At 43.4% G+C, this 21526-nt stretch overlaps 1 protein-coding gene across 1 annotated transcript; it reads left to right on the top strand.

Annotated features, from left to right (window-relative positions):
- Nucleotides 1-21514, top strand: TBC1D10B (TBC1 domain family member 10B). The gene is made up of 9 exons (XM_042471640.1): nucleotides 1-991; nucleotides 9275-9374; nucleotides 9502-9609; nucleotides 10166-10272; nucleotides 10770-10884; nucleotides 11758-11823; nucleotides 15343-15532; nucleotides 16589-16743; nucleotides 18411-21514. The coding sequence occupies exons 1-9, from the start codon at nucleotides 180-182 to the stop codon at nucleotides 19113-19115; spliced, it is 2358 nt and encodes a 785-aa protein (XP_042327574.1). The 5' UTR covers nucleotides 1-179; the 3' UTR covers nucleotides 19116-21514.
- Nucleotides 21515-21526: the final 12 nt, after the last annotated feature.

The raw sequence follows: 21526 nt of genomic DNA, 5'->3' as shown, positions 1-21526 counted from the left end.
GTGGCCGCTTCCCCCTCAGCGCTGCTGCTGCTTTCTGCCGTCCGGGCAGAGAAGGGGGGAGTGCGAGGCTTTGGGGCTCCCTCCCCCCCTTCCCTCCCCCTCCCCACTTTAGCTCAGGCTTCGGCTGGGCTGCTAGGCCGCGTCCCTACTTCGGGTGGGGAGGGGGGCCCTGGGTTGCAATGGAGGCCGGGGCTGGGGACCCCCCGACGCCGCCTCCCAGGAACAACGCCCCCCGCTCCGTCCTCCATGCCTTCAAGGGAGCAGCCCCTGTGGCACCAGCAGGGCCTGGAGGAGCCAACATGTCAGCCTTGACCCTGGCAACAGACAACGCAGCAACAATGGAGACGGTCGTGTGGACCAAGGCCTCGACAGCAGCAGCAGCAGCAGCAGAGGTGTCACTGGCCACAATGACTGCAGAGATGTCCCTTGGAAAGGTGGCCTCTCCAGCCCAAGTGGGCTCTGAGGATGGCACTTTGGTGCCCAATTCGGTGGACGCTTCCACAGTGACGGTAAACGGGACATTGGCGACACCGTCCCACCAGGAAGGGACATCAGCGGTGTTGCCCCATGAGGACGAGACGGCGGCATCTCCTGTGGCCGCGCCAAAGGAGACGCCGGTGAAATCCCTCCCGCTTCCGCCAGCATCGCCGACTGTGGTGGTGGTGGCGCCCAGCCCTTTGACGCCGCCAGAAAAGACCTCACCCATGTCGCCCAAAGGTTTGGCGCCACACGACGTCTCTGCACCGCCACCCCAGGACATGGGTTCCCAGTCCAGTCTGGGCACCGTGGCCTCCAAGCCCCCTCCGGCATCCGACACCTTGAGCTACTTGGATTCTGTCAGCCTCATGTCGGGCACTTTGGAGTCTCTGACCGGACCCGGGTTCCTTGATGATGCAAGCTCCTTGGGTTCGGATTCTGAGATCAATGGGCTGGCGTACCGTAAGACCGACAAATACGGCTTCTTAGGGGGCAGCCAGTATGCTGTTGCTCTGTAAGTATTAGCGGCCTGAGAGTTACAGTCCGTTTCTGAAGACATCAAGGGTCAGGTGTACAAATTTGGTACCTTCCAAACGTAGGATGCTGAATTAGGAAGAGAGGAAAACAAGGATTACACCTTAAAAGGGCAAGTCTCATACTACCAAGGAAGGGGGAAGGAGAAAACATGTACAGTGGTCCAGCCAGCTAAGCCAGTTGCTATTCAGATAGGGATGGTGTAAGATGTAGTCCTACACACCTGGAGAATACCTGTTTGGGAAAGGTTTGAGCAGCACCTTACGCAAAGATTCTTCCCAAATCTGTAACTCCCTTATAAGCTATTTCAAACCACTTCTCATTTTCCTCTGGATAAGAGCTAGGGCCCCTTTGAGAAGTAGACCACATACTCCATCTAGAATCCTAGCCTATATAAATACAGTAAATAAATAAATAGCCTAAATAAATAAATAGCCTAGGCTGGGGTACTTCTCATCAATGAGATGGTGGCTCACACTTGGGGTATGGTGGCCTTCTGTTCAGGTCAAAATAGTTCAAGAAGATGTCATTTCCAAAACCGGAGAGGTCAGAAGTTCTGACTAAATAGCCGAGATACTTCCTAATGCTCCAGAAACTGCCTTATTGATGATTTGGGAAAAGTTAGCATCCTGACTCCTTTGGGACAACAACAATTGTTTTATATCTCCCTGAACCTGAACTGTAACACTTCAATACATTTCTTTTCTTACTCTGAATGATTCATTTCTTCGGCACAAATATGACTAGGAACTCATCACTGTCATTTTTTCCCATAACTCTGTATTTCCTCTTCTGCTTGAATGTTGCCCTCATTGGCCTGCAATCTGAACCATTTCTTTAGGTGTCCAGTTTTATTGGAAGAGTGCTGGGTGCTCTTCTGGGTAACTCATTGTGACAGTGCCTATATTTGTTGTATGCTGAACTTCATCCCAAACTTGCTTTGTGATGGCAGGTTGTGCCGTATTATTAGCTATAGTAGTATGACTCCAGATACTCTCAAGAACAACCAGTTTGTGACAATAGTCCAGTTGGCATCATCTCTGCACAGTCTCTGTTAATGAAATGAGAAAAACAACAGAGAAACTCATTGCTTCTGGATGTGGGCTTGCTAAAGATTAAGCAAATATGTGTAGAATTTCTATATGAGTAGTTGCTAACCTGTGCAGACAAAGGAAGCAACTACATGCCGACATTTCCCTTCAGTCTTCTTACAGGAGAGGATGAGATAAGGAGTTGCTCAATTGCTGCCCTGTCACTTCATAGTCTCCTTTGGAGATGGGATGCGGGGAAGGATGCACTGCACATCTGACTGAGTCTTGCTGCTCTTTGTTGAACTTAGGCTCTTTCTGGGTAAAGTGTGGTGTAGTGGTTTGAGTGTTGGACTATAACTTTGGAGATTAGGGTTTGATTCCCTGCTTGGCTATGGAAACCGTGACACAGAAAGAAATTTGGCTACCAGTCCTGAAAAACACTAAAATCAAGACTTGCAAACGAACATCACCCAGGGTCAGGGGGCTTCCCAGCAGACAATGGATCACTAATTAAATAGACACAAAGCCTTCTCACATATTCCTCTCACCATTGCCATTCAACAACAGACAACCAGATTAACATGCAAATCATCCCCCCCCCACCACCAAGAGTCACACAGTATATATACCCCACACACCTCCATGCCACCATTCTTTGAAAATGCCACCCATAGATACAGGCTCTTCCTGTAAACTCTTCCAGAACATGGCCACATAGCCTGAAAAACCCACAAAAAACTATGGGTTTCAGCTGTGAAAGCCATCAATTTCCCACTGGGTGACCTCTGAGTCCCAGAAAGCCACCTGATAGGGTTACCATAAGTCAGAAATAACTAGGAGGTACACAACAGCAACAACAGAAAGTGAGATTGGATAACCAGTGACATTTCAGATGGTGTTGGGCTTTGACTCCTATCAATGCTAGTCACCATGGCCAGTTGTTAGGCATGATGTGAGTTGTAGTCCAGCTACCTCTGCCAGGATCCACACACCAGGTTTTGGCTGTTGAAGAAGCATTATTCAAGGTTCCTCTCAGGACTTAGAAAGTGGATATTTACACCCAAAGCATGGCTTCTGTTTGCTTATTTTGAACAGTACCACTCCCTTTCCCGTATTTCTCCTCCCTCACCCCTTGCATGCCATCATTTGCAAGCTGCCTTCAAAGCTTCTAACAGTTTTAAAGCAGCTTGCAGTCCAGATGGGGAAAGCGTATGGGTGAGGCTGCCACAAAAATCAATTTATCAAGACTCTGATATGATGTTTGTGTGAGCATGTGCATGTGCTGTTGTTAAAGAAAAGCTTTTGAATGCCCCTTGCTGCCTTTTACTCTGTCAATACTGTCATGTCCTGAACTTAGAAAAGATGCTGGCTAGGAAATTCTGGGAGTTTGTCTAAAGAAACAGCTTTTCCAGGCTCTGGTCACAGCATTTTGTTTAGCTGTCCATCCTGGTTCTTGAAAGCTTGGAGATTCAAGGTTGAATTAGAAGCTTATGCAGGATGTGCAGCTATGTAAGAATATACTTATGTATGGCCTTTAGACACATGTTAAGCCCAATATTATAACTTGTCCCACTTCACTTAGTTTCTAAGTGACAATGGTAAGATTGGATGAAGGATGAGAGTCATCTTTTAATTCATCATAGTCATCCCAAAAGCTTAATCTGTTTTTAAATGTGGGGAATATGGAATAACCCCTTATTTCCTTTACTTCTTGGGTTATGTAAACAATTTGTATTTGTGAATTTAAAATTAGCTTAACTGTCATTTCAGAGTGTAGTTGGCTCTGGTTTAAGCAGCCATATGTGAATCTGAGCTTTCATTAAAAAGAGGAAGAAGAGAACTATGGTGACTTCATGATTTGATGAAGAAAACTTCATTGGATGTCAACTCTCTTTCCCCAGCATACATCATAATAATTAAGGATATAAGCACTGTCTTTCTGGTTTAGACAAGATGCCTGTGTAGTCTTGCCCGTTGTCTTCAACTGCTAGGCAGGTGCTGCAGAGAAGCCTGAAGGCAAGGTGTCCATTGAAGAAGTGGTTGTTTCTGATTAACAGTTGCAAGTAGAGAGACCTTCCTTTTCCGCAGGGATAAGATAGAGTAGGATTGTTGGATATAATGATGAATAATCTTAGAGCCAGCGTGGTGTAGGTTTGAATGTTTGGGAGACAATGGTTTGAATCCCTGCTCAGTCATGGAAACTCACTGGGTGGCTTTGACAAGTCCCACTCTCTCAGCCCTAGAGGACAGCAAAGGCAAACCTCTTTTGAACAGTTTTTGCCAAGAAAAACCTATGATACTTTTGCTTTAGGGTCACCATAAATCAGAAGCAACTTCAAGTCACACAGCCACAACTACTTGGACTTATTTGGATTATGTCTCCCCAAGTCCCCCAACCAGTATAGCCATGTTGGCTGGCAGATTTTGGGAGTAGCAATTCAAAAAGGTACCTCAGTAATAACCATTCTTTTAAAAAAATTAATTTATATCCCTCCTTCTTCTTAGTGTGGTATTCAAGGCAACTTGCAACAAGTTAAAACAAAGTTTGGATGCAGCCTTCAGGAACTGGTCTTATTATCTTTATTACAGGCCTTTATAAAATGTAATGGTGTTGAGTAGGCCCAAAGATTCCAAATTCAATCAAAAAGAAAAGTTTAGTGCAACTGTTAAATATGAAAATGTAAATTTGCCTAGAGCAGTCCCTGTTTGTAGAGAATGGTGACGGATTTCAGTTGCTGAACATGTTTTTAGTTGCTAGTTTGATGAGTGCAAATTTTTGGTGATTGTGTAGTCTGCTGACTGGGAGGTTTGCTCCTTTGTAGTATAATGGATAGCAATGGAGTGTGTTTGCCTAAGGGATTAGGGTCTGTTTTGTTTTTGTTTCAGCTGTTGCCTGTGTGGGGGTTGGAGCTTTGTTTTCTGGAAGGGGAGGGCAGAACCAATTGTGTGTAGGTTCTCTTCTTGGATGTGGATTAGCTGCTGTTCCCACTGGACCATCTATATTACCTTCTGTCATTATTCAGCTGCCTTTTGAGGTGGAACCCTCCAAGGAAAGCCAGTGACTGAGGGAGAATGATCAGCAAAGAAGACAGTGGCCAGTGGGAATAGATCTGCAGGTATTGGGAGTCAAGTGGGGTTAGCAATGAAAGGAGAAGGCTTTTTCTTGGTGTGGTTGAAGATCAAACTCCCAGCATCCTTTGCAGTTCAGTTCACTTGGGTCCATCTGGAACAGTCTTGGATTGGAAGAGAGAGGTTAAGAGTCTTCTGAGTTACTGGGGAGAATATAAGAGCCTGGATTCATTATCATGTATTTTTCTTTTCACCTACCTTACATCCCAACTCTGTTTTAGATGAAACCACTTTAATTTGCTACCATTGGCTTGCAGCCCAAGTGTGTGTGTCTGTTTTCTGCCTTCACCTTGTTCAGAATTCTAGAGTTGGAAGAGACCACAAGGGCCATCCAGACCAACCCCTTGCCATGCAGGAACACAGATTCAAAGCACCTCCCAACAGATGGCCATCCAGCCTCTGTTTAAAAACTTCCAAAGATGGAGACTCCACCACATTCCAAGGGAGTGTGTACCACTGTCGAAAAGCTCTTACTTTCAGGAAGTTCTTCCTAATGTTTAGGTGTAACCATAGTCAAGGCTGCCTCCTGCCTTGAACAACAAACCATCCCAGTTTAGACTGTGAAACAGGATTTTACCATCCTGTTTCTGTAATCTACTTCATTAACTTTATGTGCAGTGGTCTGCCCATATTATTTATTTATTTATTTATTTACACATACACACATACATACCCCACCCTTCAGCCCTAATGGCTATCAGAGCGGCTTACAATTATTATTTTTAATTAGACGGTTCTCTGCCCTCAGGCTTACAATCTAAAAGACATGACACAAAAGGAGAAGGGAATGGTGGTGGGAAAGGGGATGAGGTCCAATGTTCTTCTCTCCCTCTGAGGCCTGGACCAAGGCAGATGGACTGGAGGGAGGGCTCTTCTTCTTCAGGCTAGCCCTGGTGGACCTGGGCCTGCCTGTTCACATTTGCTGGGGTTAGGGTAAAGGACCCCTGTGAATGTGGGAAAACTGCAAATAAACACTATTCTTTTTACCTCAGAGAAGACCTCTAGGAATCCCCAAGTCTTCCAGTGCCACTCTGCCAGAAGTTGGTCATAAAATCATGCTGGAGGACTTACAAATGTCTAGAGAAATGCTTCTCCAGCACAACTCTATGGCCAACTTCCAGCAGTGTTGCACTGGAGGTCTTAGAGCAGTGGTTCCCAACCTATGGGTCAGGACCCCTTTGGGGGTCGAATGACCCTTTCATGGGGGTCTCCTAAGACCATTGGAAAACACCTATTTAATTACAGTTATGAAGTAGCAACAGAAATAATTTCATGGGTTTGGGTCACCACAACATGAGGAACTGTATTAAAGGGTCGCGGCATTAGGAAGGTTGGGAACCACTGTCTTAGAGATTCCTAGAGAAAACATATTAATCAAAACCACAAATAATCAAATCTGCAAAAGGATGGCTATAACCTGTATTTGGTTGTCATGAATAAACTGTAACAATAACAAATCTGCAAAAGTGAAAGCTGCAAATGTGGAGGGCTACCTATATAGATCACTTGACCTGTATATCATGTATTGGGTATAGACTGAATACCCATCAGTTAGATGAGTACAGATTGTTGTAAGAATAAAATGAAGCCCATTGTGTGCTGGTTTGAGATCAAAGGAGGAAAAGTGTGTATTATTTACTCAGTGTGTTTCTACCTCTTCAGCTGGAAAGCCTCCCAGAATGGTTAACACATCAGTAAAAATAAATGCCTTAAGACTTACACACAATGAACAAGGTATGCGGAGGGGAAAGGAAATCTAAAGAATTGGTGGCTACATTTTTCTAAGCTATAAGGTCTATATAATGGCCAGTTATAATATAGATGGATGTTTAGTTGCCTTAGCATGACCACCTGGAAGGTAAATTTTTGAAATAGTAAAGAAGTGAAAAATGACTCATTTCCTTAGCTAGGGAGACAGTGGGGTGGCCTTTCTTCTTGTGTCTTCCTCTTCTGTAACTTGATGGAAGGGCTACTGGGGGAAACAGGCTGATGTCGCCACTTCTAACATGGGAATATTGGTCAAGCCCGGAGCTTCTTTCCTCATGTTGCTTCATTGTTGGGAAGTGAATAGCAGGCTGTTTCATGTGGCTTCTCTATATAGGATACAGCTAAACTGAATAGTGTTGGTGGCCTTGGGTTGCTTAGCAGTGAAAGGAAGCACCACAAAAGCCAGCAATGAGTACTTTTGAGGTGTGGTTGTGGGAGAAAAATCCTCTTCCTCTTCTCTCCCAACCAACCAGTTTCTTTCTTGCCTTTTTTCCCTTTTAATCAGCCCCCCCCACTTCCTGTTTGGCACACACCCTTCCTGTTTCTTGCTGAGTTCTCTTAAAAGGAGCCCTGCCCAATTTCTTCCATATGATTGCCTTCCCTGAGGCTCCTTGGCAAAAGCTAGTGTGTGTCTGTAGCATATGAATTTGTGTGCCTTGTCTTTTTCTCTTACGTGGATTTAGTTTGGCTTCTTGTTCCAGGATTTAGGAGTTTGCTTGTCACTCTGTGCATTCTCTCCTGAGTAGCCTAACTAATCCTGAGTCAGAACTAGGCCGAAATGTTTCCTAGTTTCAACAGTGGTAGTTCGATTGTTCTTTGATGTTTCATTTTGTGTTTGCTTTTGAAAGCTGAGTTCATTGTAAGGCTTGCGCTTGTCTGCTCATGTACATAGATGGTGAGCTTGGCGGCCAGAAGGGATTGTGAAAAACCACAAATGTTTTATTGCAGAGGTCTTTTATTGCAGAGGCCTGTCAGGAACATGATCTTAAGTGACATAGTAAGGAAACCATCTTGGCCCTTCTCATTCCATAATCTTGTAGACTACAACGCCAGGACAGAGAATTTGACCAAAGTCTAATCCAGGGGTTTTCTTTGTGAGGCACCTGACTCTATTTGTGTATGAACAAACAGAGAAGCACAACTAAAAGGAATTTTGTCAGCCTCCCTTCTTTTAGCTGAACACCAATGAAATTTCAAGGCTGATATGTATTCAGGATGGGGTTATTGTTATTTGCTGCAAAATCAACCTTTTCTTATGGCAGCCTTATGAATGAGAGATCTCCAGGATCTGTAGTCATCAACTGCCCTGCTTAGCTCTTGCACACTCAGGACTGTGGTGTCCTCTTTGACTGAATTAATCTACCTGTCATACTAGTCCCACTGCCTCCCACTTTGCCAGTCATCTCGATACGTCCAAAGTATAACAGCCTCAATTTAGTCATTTTGATGCTTGGGAGAGTTCAGACCTGATTTGCTCCAAGACTCATTCATTTGTACAGTGGTACCCCGGGATACGAATTACCCAGCTTACGAATTTTTCGGGATACGAAAAAATCCCATAGGGATTTATTGTTTCGGCTTACGAAGGTTTTTTCGGGTTACGAAAAAACCCCGGCGCTGTTTTAAATGGAAAGGCCGCCACCGGAGGGCAGCAGAGAGCTATTTTTTCCATTAGCGCCTATGGCAATTCGGCTTACGAAGGTTTTTCGGGTTACGAAATTAGCCGCGGAACGAATTAATTTCGTAACCCGAGGTACCACTGTATTTACTGCAGTCCATGGTACATGTAGAAGTCAGTTTGGGGATAAGTTGGTACAGTGCACCCGCACCATATGCGGGCGCACTAAAAGTGGCTTCCTGCTTACGCGGAAGCTATGCAATGATAAAAACAATGGTGCGCGCGCACTCACCGCCACCTGCACTAAGGAGAGGGCCCACTGTATAGGACATTTCAGTGTGGTTGTAAAATGCAGAAAGTATTAGATGGAAGGAGATTCACAATAAACCTAGAGAGTGATGCACAATGCCTTCTCTCACTTAAAGAGCAAGCCACTTTCTTTTATCTGCTTCTCAGTGTGGCTGTGTCATTTTCCTTTTTCAAACATGGGCTTATAACTATTTCTCTGAGAAATGTCAGATCTCAGGGGTGAGGGTGAGGGTGAGGCTCTGGTGTGTTGCATAGCTGTTCCCCTGAATAACAGAAGTGGCATGTAGCTTATTGCAAAATAAGCACATAAACTTGATTTCTATAGAATTATATTCAAAGTTGGGCAGAGGTCACAGGCGTTCATTTCTTAGCTCATTTTCCATGTTCTCTCCCATTTTTCTTGTTGCAGGGAAAGCGCTATCCCTGTGGATGTGGCCAGACAGAGAGAACTCAAGTGGCTGGACATGTTTTCCCATTGGGATAAATGGCTTTCACGCAGATTCCAGAAGGTGAGCAGAGATCAGCTCTGAAGTACTCTGTTCCTAGAGACTAGAAGAAAGGACCCCAGTTTGTATTAGTTGGCTGTTTGTGTGTGTGTTTATTTCCTTTATTTATAACTTCTCCATTTTATTGCAGGTGAAACTGCGCTGCCGGAAGGGAATTCCTTCATCCCTTCGGGCCAAAGCATGGCAACTTCTGTCCAACAGCAAGGATCTTCTGGATCAAAATCCAGGGAAATTTGAGGTATTTCTGAGTGTTGTTTGGTGCTACTGTATCACTGGGAGAAGGCAGAGTACTGTTTCTTTATTTTTTACAATGATTTATACTTCACTTTTCAGCAGGCAAATCTTTCCAAATACTGTGCATATAGCATCAAACAGAAGAATAAAATTACCACAAACACTTCTAACACATAAAAGCTCATCAACATCCTTCTTATGGACTGAGCTTAAAGAATTACTTTTTTGTGACCTCAACTCACAGAACCCCCCAGCCAGCAGTGTGTTCTTGGCTGAGGGATTCTGGGACTTGTAATCACAAAAAAGTAATCATTTCTATGCTCAGTTTATAGAACATCAGATAATAGTTAGCCTTATGTGGGGACGAGAGTCCATATGGAAGGGGTGGGGCAGATGCTTGTCTCTCTTGCCTGTCTCTTCGTCCTGGAATCCTTTCTACGAATGGAGCTGTTGGATAAAAGGGAAGGTTCAGCTATAGCAGCCCCTTGGTGCTTTCCACCCCTGCCCTTTGCTCTTCAGGTTCCCACTTTTTCCCTCTTTTTATCTGCCTGTTTGCTTAGGAACTGGAGCGACAGCCTGGAGATCCCAAATGGCTTGATGTGATTGAGAAGGACCTACATAGGCAGTTTCCATTCCATGAGATGTTTGCAGCTCGGGGCGGACATGGGTGAGGAAGGAGCGGAAAAGGGAGATGCATTTTGTAGAGCATCCAGAGACCATCCCATCTAGGGTTGTAAAGCCACCATGTTCCTCTTGCATATTTCAGACCTTTTGAAACTGTACCCACTCCACATTAGAAAACTTCCTAAACATACTAGGATTATTTTCCTGGTGTTGCTTTTTCCTTGCCTTCTCATTCATGTTACCTTCCTCCTTTCCTTGCACCTCCTCACTTTCTGTTCATGGTTAATAGGATTCTCTCCTTGCTTTCCCAAGTGTATTGTGGCTTGTGGCTTGGAAAACCTGATCCTAGACAGTTCTCTATGCCCTCTGACTAATGAAATGAGGTGCATAATTATTCTGTCAGCTGGCCTTAAACTTGAACTAGTGTGCCCTAGATTTACATCTCCAGTCATTTCCAAAAGCCAGCAATTGAATTGGCTGTTCCCTCGATGAAAGGAAAGACTCTGATTTCCCAGCCTTCATTCATCTCTTCCATCACAGGCAGCAGGACCTTTACCGTATCTTGAAAGCCTACACCATCTTTCGGCCAGAAGAAGGCTACTGCCAAGCCCAGGCTCCTGTGGCTGCAGTTTTGCTGATGCATATGCCTGCAGAGGTGAGGAACTGCACTGTCATGTTGAGGGATGGTGGGGAAGGCGACAGATTGTTTGAGAACTTGAGTTCTCTCAGAAAGGTTTGGTATACAGTCAACATGCTTTGGAAGGAGCCACATTTCCTGAGTTGTCTACATTAGCACAGAACTTGAGAGGGCTGAAATGTGAGACACATGATAAATCTGGAAATCTTGGGGACTTGGTGGCGATAGAGTGACTCACATCAGGCTTGCCCAGTGGGCTCTTTCTTTGGTGAATCTCTGTGTTTTAGAGGGTTTTTTTGTTTGTTTTTGTCTGCTAGAAGCCTGGCACCTTCCTCTGCTGCTCCCAGCTGCTTCCAACTTTCCATATGATGTACATGCACAACATTGACACTAATATAAAGAAACTTGAAAAGGCCCACAGCTGTTTTGTGGATGGTATCCCTGTGGCCAGTGGCTGCATCTGAACTGCAGAATGAATGCAGTTTGACACCACTTTAACTGCCATGGCTCAGTGCTATGGAATTATGGGATTTGTAGTTTTGTGGGATATATAGCCTTCTCTGTCAGATAGCTCTGATGCTACAACAAACTACAAATCCCACGAATCCATAGGATGGGACCATGACAATTAAAATGGTATCAAACTGCACTAATTCTGCAGTGTGGCATCAGCCTCATTGTAGCTCTTGGCACTTGTCTCTTGCTTATCATAAAGGAAAGATAGCAGCCAAGACAGAGGAGGTAGCAGTTTTGGGAATGAGAGCTGACCTTTCTGAACTGATTAGAACTAGCTGATTCTGTGTGTGTGGGGAGCAAGTCAAGATCCCTGGAAGGAGTGCCCAGCCATGGGGGTGTGACCTGTGCTGAGAATTTCTCCATCTTTCTCCACAGCAAGCTTTCTGGTGCCTGGTACAAATCTGTGAGAAATACCTCCCTGGCTATTATAGTGCTGGACTGGTGAGTATGACTGCATTTCCATGAGGAAAGGCAGTATGCCTGGGTTATTCACAAAGAAAGCTTTCTGTACATCTCAAAAGATTTTTATGGGTGGGAGTTGTCCCATCACAGTACTTCTACACTGACTGTGCATTGTAATGTTATGCCAGGATAGCCCAGTTATTTGCTTTGTTGAGAGAAGACTGGCCTCCTGCAGGGCAGGAGCCCTTCTTTTCTTTTTAAAGAAAAATGCTTTCTTTTATTTCTTTTTTTCTCTGGGCCTGACTCATCTGAATTACTTACTAGAGTTTGGTTTCTAACCGGTTTCACTTACCTTCTTTTTAATCAACCTAAAAATAAACCCACATGACTGATCTTGAGGCTGTATGGAGTCAATTAGCTTGGCCCATCTCTTTCCAGGATTGTGATTTCTTGCATGCAACTGATTATGAGTAGAATCCCTCTGTTGTTGATGGGCAGGTAGACTCACCAACCTCTGAAAAGTCAACCCATTTTAAAATTAGGGCTGCAGTTCATTAGTTGATTAGTCAGGTAGATTAGAGGGCCTGATTAATCAGCTAGTTAGTTTTAAATAAGTAAATATAAACAAAAAAAATCCTGTGAACAGCAAACACCCTCTTATAAGAGGGAATTATTTCCTGCAGGAGCAAGGGGATACACTTGGAAAAATTACTTTTTTGGGGTTACAACTTTTAGAATCCTCCAGCCACCATGGAGGGGGAATTCTAGGAACTGTAGTCCAAAAACATGTCATTCCCAAACATTAGTCTGACTATTTTCTGGTCTTGTGATATGTTCCCAGATCTAAAAACAAAGGAACTCTCTCCTCTCCGTATGACATATTTTCATTCTTTAGCAGATGTATGCAGACTCTGCTGATTTTATAAGATTAACAGACTAAGACTGCAAACTTAATCATGCTTACTGGAGTATTATTTAATTAACTCTAAGTAAAGGTGGGTAGGGATTGCTTTGTAAGAATTCTTTAATACTATAAAGCAGGAGTTAGAATCATGCAATTTCCAAGATGCCGTTGGACTGCAGTTCCCCTTATTTGTCACCATTGACAATGCTTGCTGGGAGTTGAAGTTCAACAACATTTGGAGATTTGCATGATTCCCACTGTTTGGTTATAACAAGAACATTCATACTGAAAAACAGGTGGGGTGAGATTGTGTTAAGAATTAATTAAATTTGAAGCAATGTTCTTAGTTTGTTTTGAATCTCCCACCCCCCCAGTTATATCATAGAATCATAGAGTTGGAAGAGACCACAAGGGCCATCCAGTCCAACCCCCTGTCATGCAGGAACTCTCAATCAAAGCATCCCTGACAGACAGCCATCCAGCCTCTGCTTAAAGACCTTCAAGGAAGGAGACTCCACTACACTCTGAGGGAGTTTGTTCCACTGTCGAACAGCCCTTACTGTCAGGAAGTTCTTCCTAATGTTGAGGTGGAATCTCTTTTCCTGTAGCTTGCATCCATTGATCTGGGTCCTAGTCTCTGGAGCAGCTGAAAACAAGTCGGCTCTCTCCTCAGTATGACATTCCTTCAAGTATTTAAACAGGGCTATCATATCACCTCTTAACCTTCTCTTCTCCAGGCTATCAATTTCAATAGGGCAGGAAAGAGGAATCTGGGGCCTTTCACATGTTGATGAACTAATGTTCCATCATCCTTGCCCATTGACAATGCTATACACTGCTCCCTCGGGTTACGGAATTAATTCGTTCCGCGGCCGCTTTCGTAACCCGAAAAGCCTTCGTAAGCCGAATTGCCATAGGCGCTAATGGGGAAAAGCCGCGTTTCGTGCGAAAAAGCGCCGAAAAGCACCAAAAAATTTTTTCGTAACCCGAAAAACATTCGTAACCCGGAACAATTATTTCCAATGGGATTTTTTCGTATCCCGGAAATTTCGTAACCTGGGTATTTCGTATCCCGAGGTACCACTGTACTTGATTGGGTTGGAGTTGAAGCCTAGCATCACCTGCAAGGCCACAGGATCCCCAGTCTTTTCATTTGAACCTAGTGCAGTTTTATTTTGACATAAATGCTGTCTTTTAATGTCTGCAGAGGAGACATTAATTGATAAACAGGGGACCATAATGAGGACATTGCCCTCTAAAGACGTATTCTTTCCCCCTGTGAAATTGTCCTTCAGTCCCCAAATTTCAAGCTTTACAGAAAATTAGACATTGAACATTGTTGTTGTTGTTACTATAGTTTCTTCTGTCATGGGACCCAAGGCAATTTATAAAATTGAAAATAAAAGTTTAGCTAAGAAATGTACTGTACATTTTTAAAAAATACATCAGGTTTATTAAAAACACATAGCCAAAATAGTTTTAAAATACATTTAAATATTATTAAAGCATACTAAATAAAAATGGAAGGTATCATTTTAAATAATCTACTGCCATATGATTGAAATCAATCAAATGTCTGCCTAAATAAAAAAGTCTTACCTGCTAGAGTAAAGAGATCAGTGAAGGGGCTAATCAAGCCTCCTGCAGAAAGACATCCACAGTCTAGGAGCAGCCACTGAGAAGTCTCTCTCTCTCATGCCCTCACCAACTGTGCCTGTGAAGATGTTGGGACTGAGAAAGCCTTCCTCCAAAGACCTTAGAACTCAAGTAGACTTGTATGGGGAGATAGGTCTTTTAGGAAGTCTGGACCAAAGCCATGTAGGACTTCAAAGGTCATAGCTGTTAACATCAGAACTCTTCTATTTGCTGGACACCTATTCCTTTTATTTGGCTGTCTAAATTCTAATGCTATATGCTCAAGTGAAGTTACAGCAGTTCTAGAAATTTGGAGATTGAAGGGAAATTTCTTGGGGAGGAGCAGAATTCTTGTTTTGGGGAAGCAACATCCTCACTTTGCTCTCTGCCTTGTAGCTACACTCTTGTTGACAGATGATGTTTCTAGCTTTTGATATTGGGGAAATATCTCTGGTTTTCAGACTTTTACACAGTTGTTAAAAATCACAGAACACAGAAGCAATTAAAAATCACACAACCATTACTTAAAAACATAAGGTAAGCTTTCCAGCTCATGGAAGCTGCTAACTGTACTTATTGGGGCCACTTCAGACCTACTATTTCTATCTCTGTCCTTCCCATTTCTTCTGCCACATGCAGAGGCTACAAACACAGCATAAGGAGCCCTGGTGGCACAGTGGTTAAATGCTGGTATTAGAGCCGAAACGTTGTTAAGTCCTAGAGGAGGAGTCCAAGGTTCACTCAGCCTTCCACCCTTTCGTAGGTTGGTAAAATGAGTAACCAGCTTGTTGGGGGCAATTGGTTTACACACTGTAAATCGCTTAGGGAGTGCTTCACTGACAAGCGGTATGGAAATGTACTTGCTATTGCTATTGCTATGTGAAAGTGGGTATAGTGAGCTTTTCTTTGGCTTTGTTCTCACTGAAAGAACAAAGGGTTAGAGGGAGGTGTGTGGACTGCCAGTGCAATGGCTCCAGGTTCATTTCTCATCCCAGTTGTGTCTTGTTCATCTTGTGCAGGAAGCAATCCAGCTGGACGGGGAGATCTTCTTTGCCCTGCTCCGACGAGCATCCCCCATTGCCTACCGGCACTTGAAGAGATACAAAATCGATCCCATTTTGTATATGACAGAATGGTTCATGTGCATCTTCTCCCGAACCTTGCCCTGGTGCTCAGTGTTACGTGTGTGGGATATGTTCTTCTGTGAAGGTGAGGTCCTTTGATTCCTCTTTGGTGTTCATCAAGCCCTCTGTGTCTGGTTATTCAGTTAGTGTATATACTCATGTATAAATCTAGAAATCTTAGTCAAAAAATTGACCCAAGAAACCTGGGCTGACTTATCCATGGGTCAGTATACATACTGTAACTCTTACTTAAAAAGGAACCATCCCCTGATGAAAGGCAAGAACGTAATCTGTCCTGGAAGCACTGACTCCCATCTATTCTCTCATTCATCCAACCTTTAGGATGAGTACAAACAGTTACTCCTGATGGAATTTTGCAAGCTCTCTGTTTTCCTTTGCTTCATCCTGATCTTTTGTTACATGCCCTTAAGTTTTACTCTTGATTTATCCACAGGCTATATCAAAATTCATAATTTTGGCCACAAAACCTGGCCTCAACTTATACATGAGGTCAACTTATAGCTAAGTATATATGGTACCTGCTTTCCTCCCTCACATTGATTCAACTGGGATCAGTAATTTTCTGCTAGAAATGTTTTCCTTACTTCCTTTTTGTCACTATAGAGGGGTGCGCTTGCCCCTAATCATCCCATAGTGGGCAGTGGGCCTAACTGGGTGTCATCCCTCTTCTGGGGTGTCACCTGGTATGGGCTGAAATCCTTGCACCCTAGTAGTGATGCCACTGCTAATGAGTACTATTAGCTGTGTACATTTGCAGGTGAGAACTTCTGCATAAATGCCTGACTTGTGAGTTTCCCAGAAGCCTCTGACCCATTGGTGGTTTAGCTAGTCAGTGCTGGATAATGGATAGACACTTGTCCAGCATCCTACTTCCCAGTGCTCAGTCAGATGCCTATTGGATGCTACCAAGTGAACAAAGGCAAATGCCTTCCCTAGAAGACATGGCTTAGTGGTATTCTGATTTTCTTTAGGTACCCATAGATTCATTTGGTTAAATTCTTCTGCCTACATAAACTTTCCTTTTTAGTTCTCATTTCTGACTCCATGTCCATGTACTTATTTGTGGTGTCCAGCTTTCCTGCTGCTTGCTCACTGATTCATCCTTATCTCTTCTATCCAGGGGTGAAAATAATCTTCCGGGTGGGCCTGGTGCTGCTCCGGAGCACACTGGGCTCAGTGGACAAGCTACGTTCATGCCAGGGCATGTATGAGACGATGGAGAAGCTCCGGAATCTTCCTGTTCAGACCATGCAGGAGGACTTCCTAGTCCATGAGGTTGGTGTCTGGCCTTTCTTTCTTTACACTGTTCTTTTTTATTATTAATATTTTTTTGAAATTTTACAAAACAAAACAAATTTAATATTCTTTCTATACATACATGTACTTTTGCATCTTATTCATTTTTTTAAAAAAAAAAAACCTACATATCACCTCAGTGCACCCCACCCTCGGAGCCATTCTCTTCTTTATACTCCATCCCAAATTTTAACTCTTTCTTTACACTGTTCTGATAGCCATAGCATAAGGCAAATTCTCTCGGTAGCTCACAGAAAAAGATAACAAGCCTAACGTAAAACAATAAAAAAGAATTAGTATTAAAAGAAAGCAGAGAACAAGGAGCTTGAATCTAGAGAAACTTGAAAATCTGCATTGAAGATAAGTGATTGTATATATGAAAATGAGGTATACCAAATTAAATTAAGAATTTTTTTCCTATAACAATTCTGATTTCAGTCTTGGTCAAAACCATCATAGCAGATAATCCAACAAATATCTTCTGTCAAACATTGCTTACATGTTTCTAACCCTTCAGTAGCAACCACAAGGACTAGAAATACGTGATTTTTAAAACTTCTTTATTTTATTATAGTTATTAGTTTATGTAGCACCATCAATGTACATAGTAAATATACACATGCATGAAATATGCAGCACTTTGACTAGATTTGTATCCTGTTTGCTCCAAAGAGAAATTTTGAGCAATTTAAGAAATAAGCACAAACTACATCCATATTTGTTCAGATAAACATGAAATCATAGTCACTGTCATTTAAAATAGAAACACACTCAGAATCCTGAAGCCAGGTAACTGAGTGAAGAGGTGTAATGACTTACTAAATAATATACATACACATACTAATGATTACTGATAAATCAGTAGAAATGTTGCATGTTGTTTTTCTTATAACTCTTGGAGCAGGAGGAGGAAGTTGTGGTCCTCCACATGCTTTTGGCCCACAGCTTCCATCACCCCTTGCCAGAATGGTGAACACTTAAGGATGGTGGGATATGTAGTCTAGTAACATCTAAGAGCCACAGCTTTCCACTCCTGCTCTAAGGCAGGTTTGGTGGACCCTTCTTGGTAATTGACTGCAAAGAACTTGGATGAGTATTCAGAAAAGACTGATATGCCTCCCATATTATTCCTCAGTTTTTTGTGCTTTAGGAATAGCAGCAAACTATACAGTAGATGAAGTCTTGTGGCTTTTTCAACCTCACTTTTAATTTAATTTTTTAAGAAAAACAACATTAACTTGGGTGGGCTGCGTATTGAGATAGAGGGTGTGCAGGTATGCGTGGAGTGCTGCATAAACTTTGCTTTTCTTGATTTTCAGTCTAAATTTTCTATCTCTCACACACCTAAGTGCAGGTGGGGCTGCTTTTTCACTTTCAATGAGTGAATTCCTGAGTTGGTGTTGTCTTGGCTGATTAAAAAGCCACAAATGAAACCATAAATCCCACACCGGGTTGAAAAGTGAGGAACTCTGTATAGTTTCAGACTCAGCTTGTCCAAAGAAGGGCACAGCAGTTACTTTGAACAGGCAGAGCTCGCAGTACATGCATCAAGAGGTGCATAAACTGAGTTAGGGGTGTAGATAGTTGGTTACAGATGTTGTATGAGTATTCTTATCACATTTCCCCTGGTTTCCCATCTTGCTCAGGTGATTAATCTCCCAGTTACTGAAGCCCTGATAGAACGGGAGAATGCCACCCAGTTGAAGAAATGGCGGGAGACACGGGGTGAGCTCCAGTACAAGCCTTCCCGCCGACTCCACGGCTCCCGAGCAATCCATGAGGAGAGGTACCGCATGAACCCGCCCCTGTCTGCCAGTGCCAGCCTCTTAAGCCTCACCGGCCTCAAGCAAAGGGTTTCTCTCAGCAGCACAAGTGGGCCTTCCTTCTCTCCAGCACACTCTGTTGGCACCTTGGCAGTGTCCGCTGTCCCATCCCCAGCGCCTCCTGTTGCCCAGAGCCAGGTGGTGGTATCGGAAGGCCTCCATCCTGCCTTGCCTTCTCCAACGGGGAACAATATGCCCTTAGGAGGCCCCAAGAAAACAGGGAGTGGCAGTAGTAAAGAGGAGAAGCGGAAAGAGAAGGAACGTGAGAAGCAAGAGAAGATAGAAAAGGAGAGGCAAAAGCAGGAGAGGGAGCGTGAGCGGAAACTGCAGAAGGAGAGGGAGAAGCAGGAAAAGGAAAGAGAGAAGAAGCAGCAGAAGGAACGAGCCAAAGAGGAAGCCAAGCTGAAGAAAGAGAGAAAGTTGTCACTGAGGAAAAAGGAACCCAAATCGGCCTCTCTGCCACCCGCTGAAGAAGGGAAAGATGGGGAGAGCCAAGGGGCATCAGTGCTGCAAGACACATACTTTTGATTAGGGCTGGGGAAGGGGGCATAAGCCCCAACAACTGCTTCCTGTCAACCAAGGACCAAGATGGCAGCTGCTCCCAGAGACGTACTGTGGTAGGGGGACCCAAAGGACAAGCAGTGGCGTGCCAATAGCTGCTATGCACTGAAGCACTCAATTTAGGGCCCCAATAGATAGGAAGATATTTACCTAGCGCCCATATTTTCACATCCCTTTGTGTGCCTGAGGTGAATTTGAACCTCTGTTTCCTCGCTTCCCTTTAATGACCAGGGCCAAAATAAAATGGCCACTGTGCTCTGGCTGCCCCAGTGCAAATTTTGCCAAACCCGACAGGTGCAGCTGCACAGCCCTTCCACTTTCCCAAAGCTTGGAGTCTTAACCAAGGAGCTAATTACATTAATAATAATAACTCCAACATGGGCCTCTCAAGCACTGTATATAGAATAATCTCTCCTGACAAATATTTAACAACTTCAGGCTAGATACACCAGCTCTTTCCAGAGAGATTAGTTTTCAGAGCAAAGTATGGTCTTTTCACCCCTCTGCTCCAACAAGTTAACAAATTCTTCCATTGTGACCTTCATAATGTTTTCAGTGTTTTATTTCCCAGCTCCATCCCAAATTTGATGGCCTCTCAAAAGACTTACAAAAGAAATCTCTCTAGGCCTCTTTTTGTACCTGGACACAGGAAGTTTCTCCCAGCATGGATGTGCCACACAGAGTGAAAGGTGTACCTGTTGGCTTTTTTCCTGTTGTGCAGCTGTCAGAGGCAGGAAATATGTCCATACTGGGGTTAGGAGAGAGCGGCTGACCCTAATGTCCGCAAACTCAGCCATTCAGTTGTTCCTATGCAAATGTTTCTTAGAACTGGTCAAGGGGAATACCCCACACTACTGGTGCCTAGAAATGTCTGTCAAGATTCATGAGCAAAAGAGGAGAGCAGTTAGTTTGGGAACCTCCCTCCCTTTGCTGGCAAACCACTGAGAGAGGCTTTGTTTTTTTTAGTTAAGAAATAGATTTCTTCCCCTGTCCTACTGGCACAAACATTCCTGAGACACAAGGCAGGAGGTAATCTTTGTTCACTGTCTGCTGTTTGCCGACAAGAGAGGCAGCCATGTTTCTTGGGAGCATCTGTCGCCAAGGCGAAGAAACCCCCTGTACTTTGAAAACCAATCTAGAAATCTTTGCCCTTTGTTAGAATGCATCTAGTTCCCCCTCTGTCCCCCACCATCCCTTATTAGATATTAAGGGTACATCTCCATTACAAATTCAAACCAATTGATGAATATTTGTTTTTTAAAAAATCTGCATGTGTTCCCCCAGAGGATTCCTGGGAATTGTAGTTTTGGGAAGATGCTGAGAATGGCTTCTAAATTTTAGAGCCCCACGGTCTCTTCACAGAATTTACAGAGCTGAACCATGACTGTTGAAACTGCTTGAGCAAATGGTTTTAGTTTGTTAATGTAGAAATACATTCCTAAATGGTGCATGCTTGATCCCCTCGCCCCTCAGTGAAAAGCAAACTAGTCCTTTTAAAATAACTGGAATGTATTTGAACTTTTTTCCCTCTGTGGTACGCTGTGCGACCACGAAAGGAGTCCCGTTTACCTTTTTATATTATCACACTTCAGTATCAGCTTATTGGGCCTTTGTGGGAGAGTGGAATGGCTTCTTTTCCACATGGTCCAGGGAGGCCAATGGTACCAGCAAAAGAGCAAGGACTGTGGATCAAAACTAGGAATTCTGTGGGAAATAAAGGTCTTGGAAAGCTGACAAATGGAAGACTGAACTCTTGGAGATGAAGTTGGGCTAGGGCTACAGATCTGGACTAGCCTATATTCATAACTTTTCCTCTTTGCTCTTCAGCTTTCACCTTTTGCAGGCTCAGTTTCTCCTTCTTAGGCCACATTTTCTGCTGTTGTGAATGGTTTGAAAATCATGAAGTTGTTTTCAGAATCTGACTTCCCACAATGCACCTGCCCCAAACGGCAGCTTTTTCTCAAGTCCACAGTCCCGTCCACAGTCCAGCCAAAAAAGATCAATTAGCCCATCTTCATCTCTGTACATAACTTTCCTCTATAACACATATATTATATATATGTTTCAGTATTGTAATTATGTATACAGATACTTGGGATTTTTTGTGCTTTTATTTAATGGGACAGACACTGGAAATTAGGAATTCATTTTTCCCCTTGCCTTTTTTAAAGTTTTTTTTTATAACCACTCCTAATCAGGAAGAGCAGAAAAATTAGAAGTTTACAGCTGATATATTCTTGCTGTCCTACTTGTTAATAATTTCTTTCTTTCTTTTTTGTCGTTTGTGCCTCATTCTCATTGGATTCCCTTTCCCCGTTGCTTTGTTTAAAAATGTTAACAAAACAAAATGAAGTTTGTCAACTGTCTTTATTAACTGA

Source organism: Sceloporus undulatus, chromosome 6 (genome assembly GCF_019175285.1).
Source record: "Sceloporus undulatus isolate JIND9_A2432 ecotype Alabama chromosome 6, SceUnd_v1.1, whole genome shotgun sequence".
NCBI lineage: Eukaryota > Metazoa > Chordata > Lepidosauria > Squamata > Phrynosomatidae > Sceloporus > Sceloporus undulatus.
Note: the sequence above shows the minus strand (reverse complement) of the source record. Positions and strands in the feature narration are given on the sequence as shown.

Excerpts from the sequence above, each read along its gene's own strand:
- TBC1D10B (XM_042471640.1), top strand. The coding sequence starts at position 180 with ATGGAGGCCGGGGCTGGGGACCCCCCGACGCCGCCTCCCAGGAACAAC. Across the intron at positions 11,824-15,342 it reads GCTATTATAGTGCTGGACTG|GAAGCAATCCAGCTGGACGG; the intron begins GTGAGTATGACT and ends CATCTTGTGCAG. Across the intron at positions 16,744-18,410 it reads AGGACTTCCTAGTCCATGAG|GTGATTAATCTCCCAGTTAC; the intron begins GTTGGTGTCTGG and ends CATCTTGCTCAG.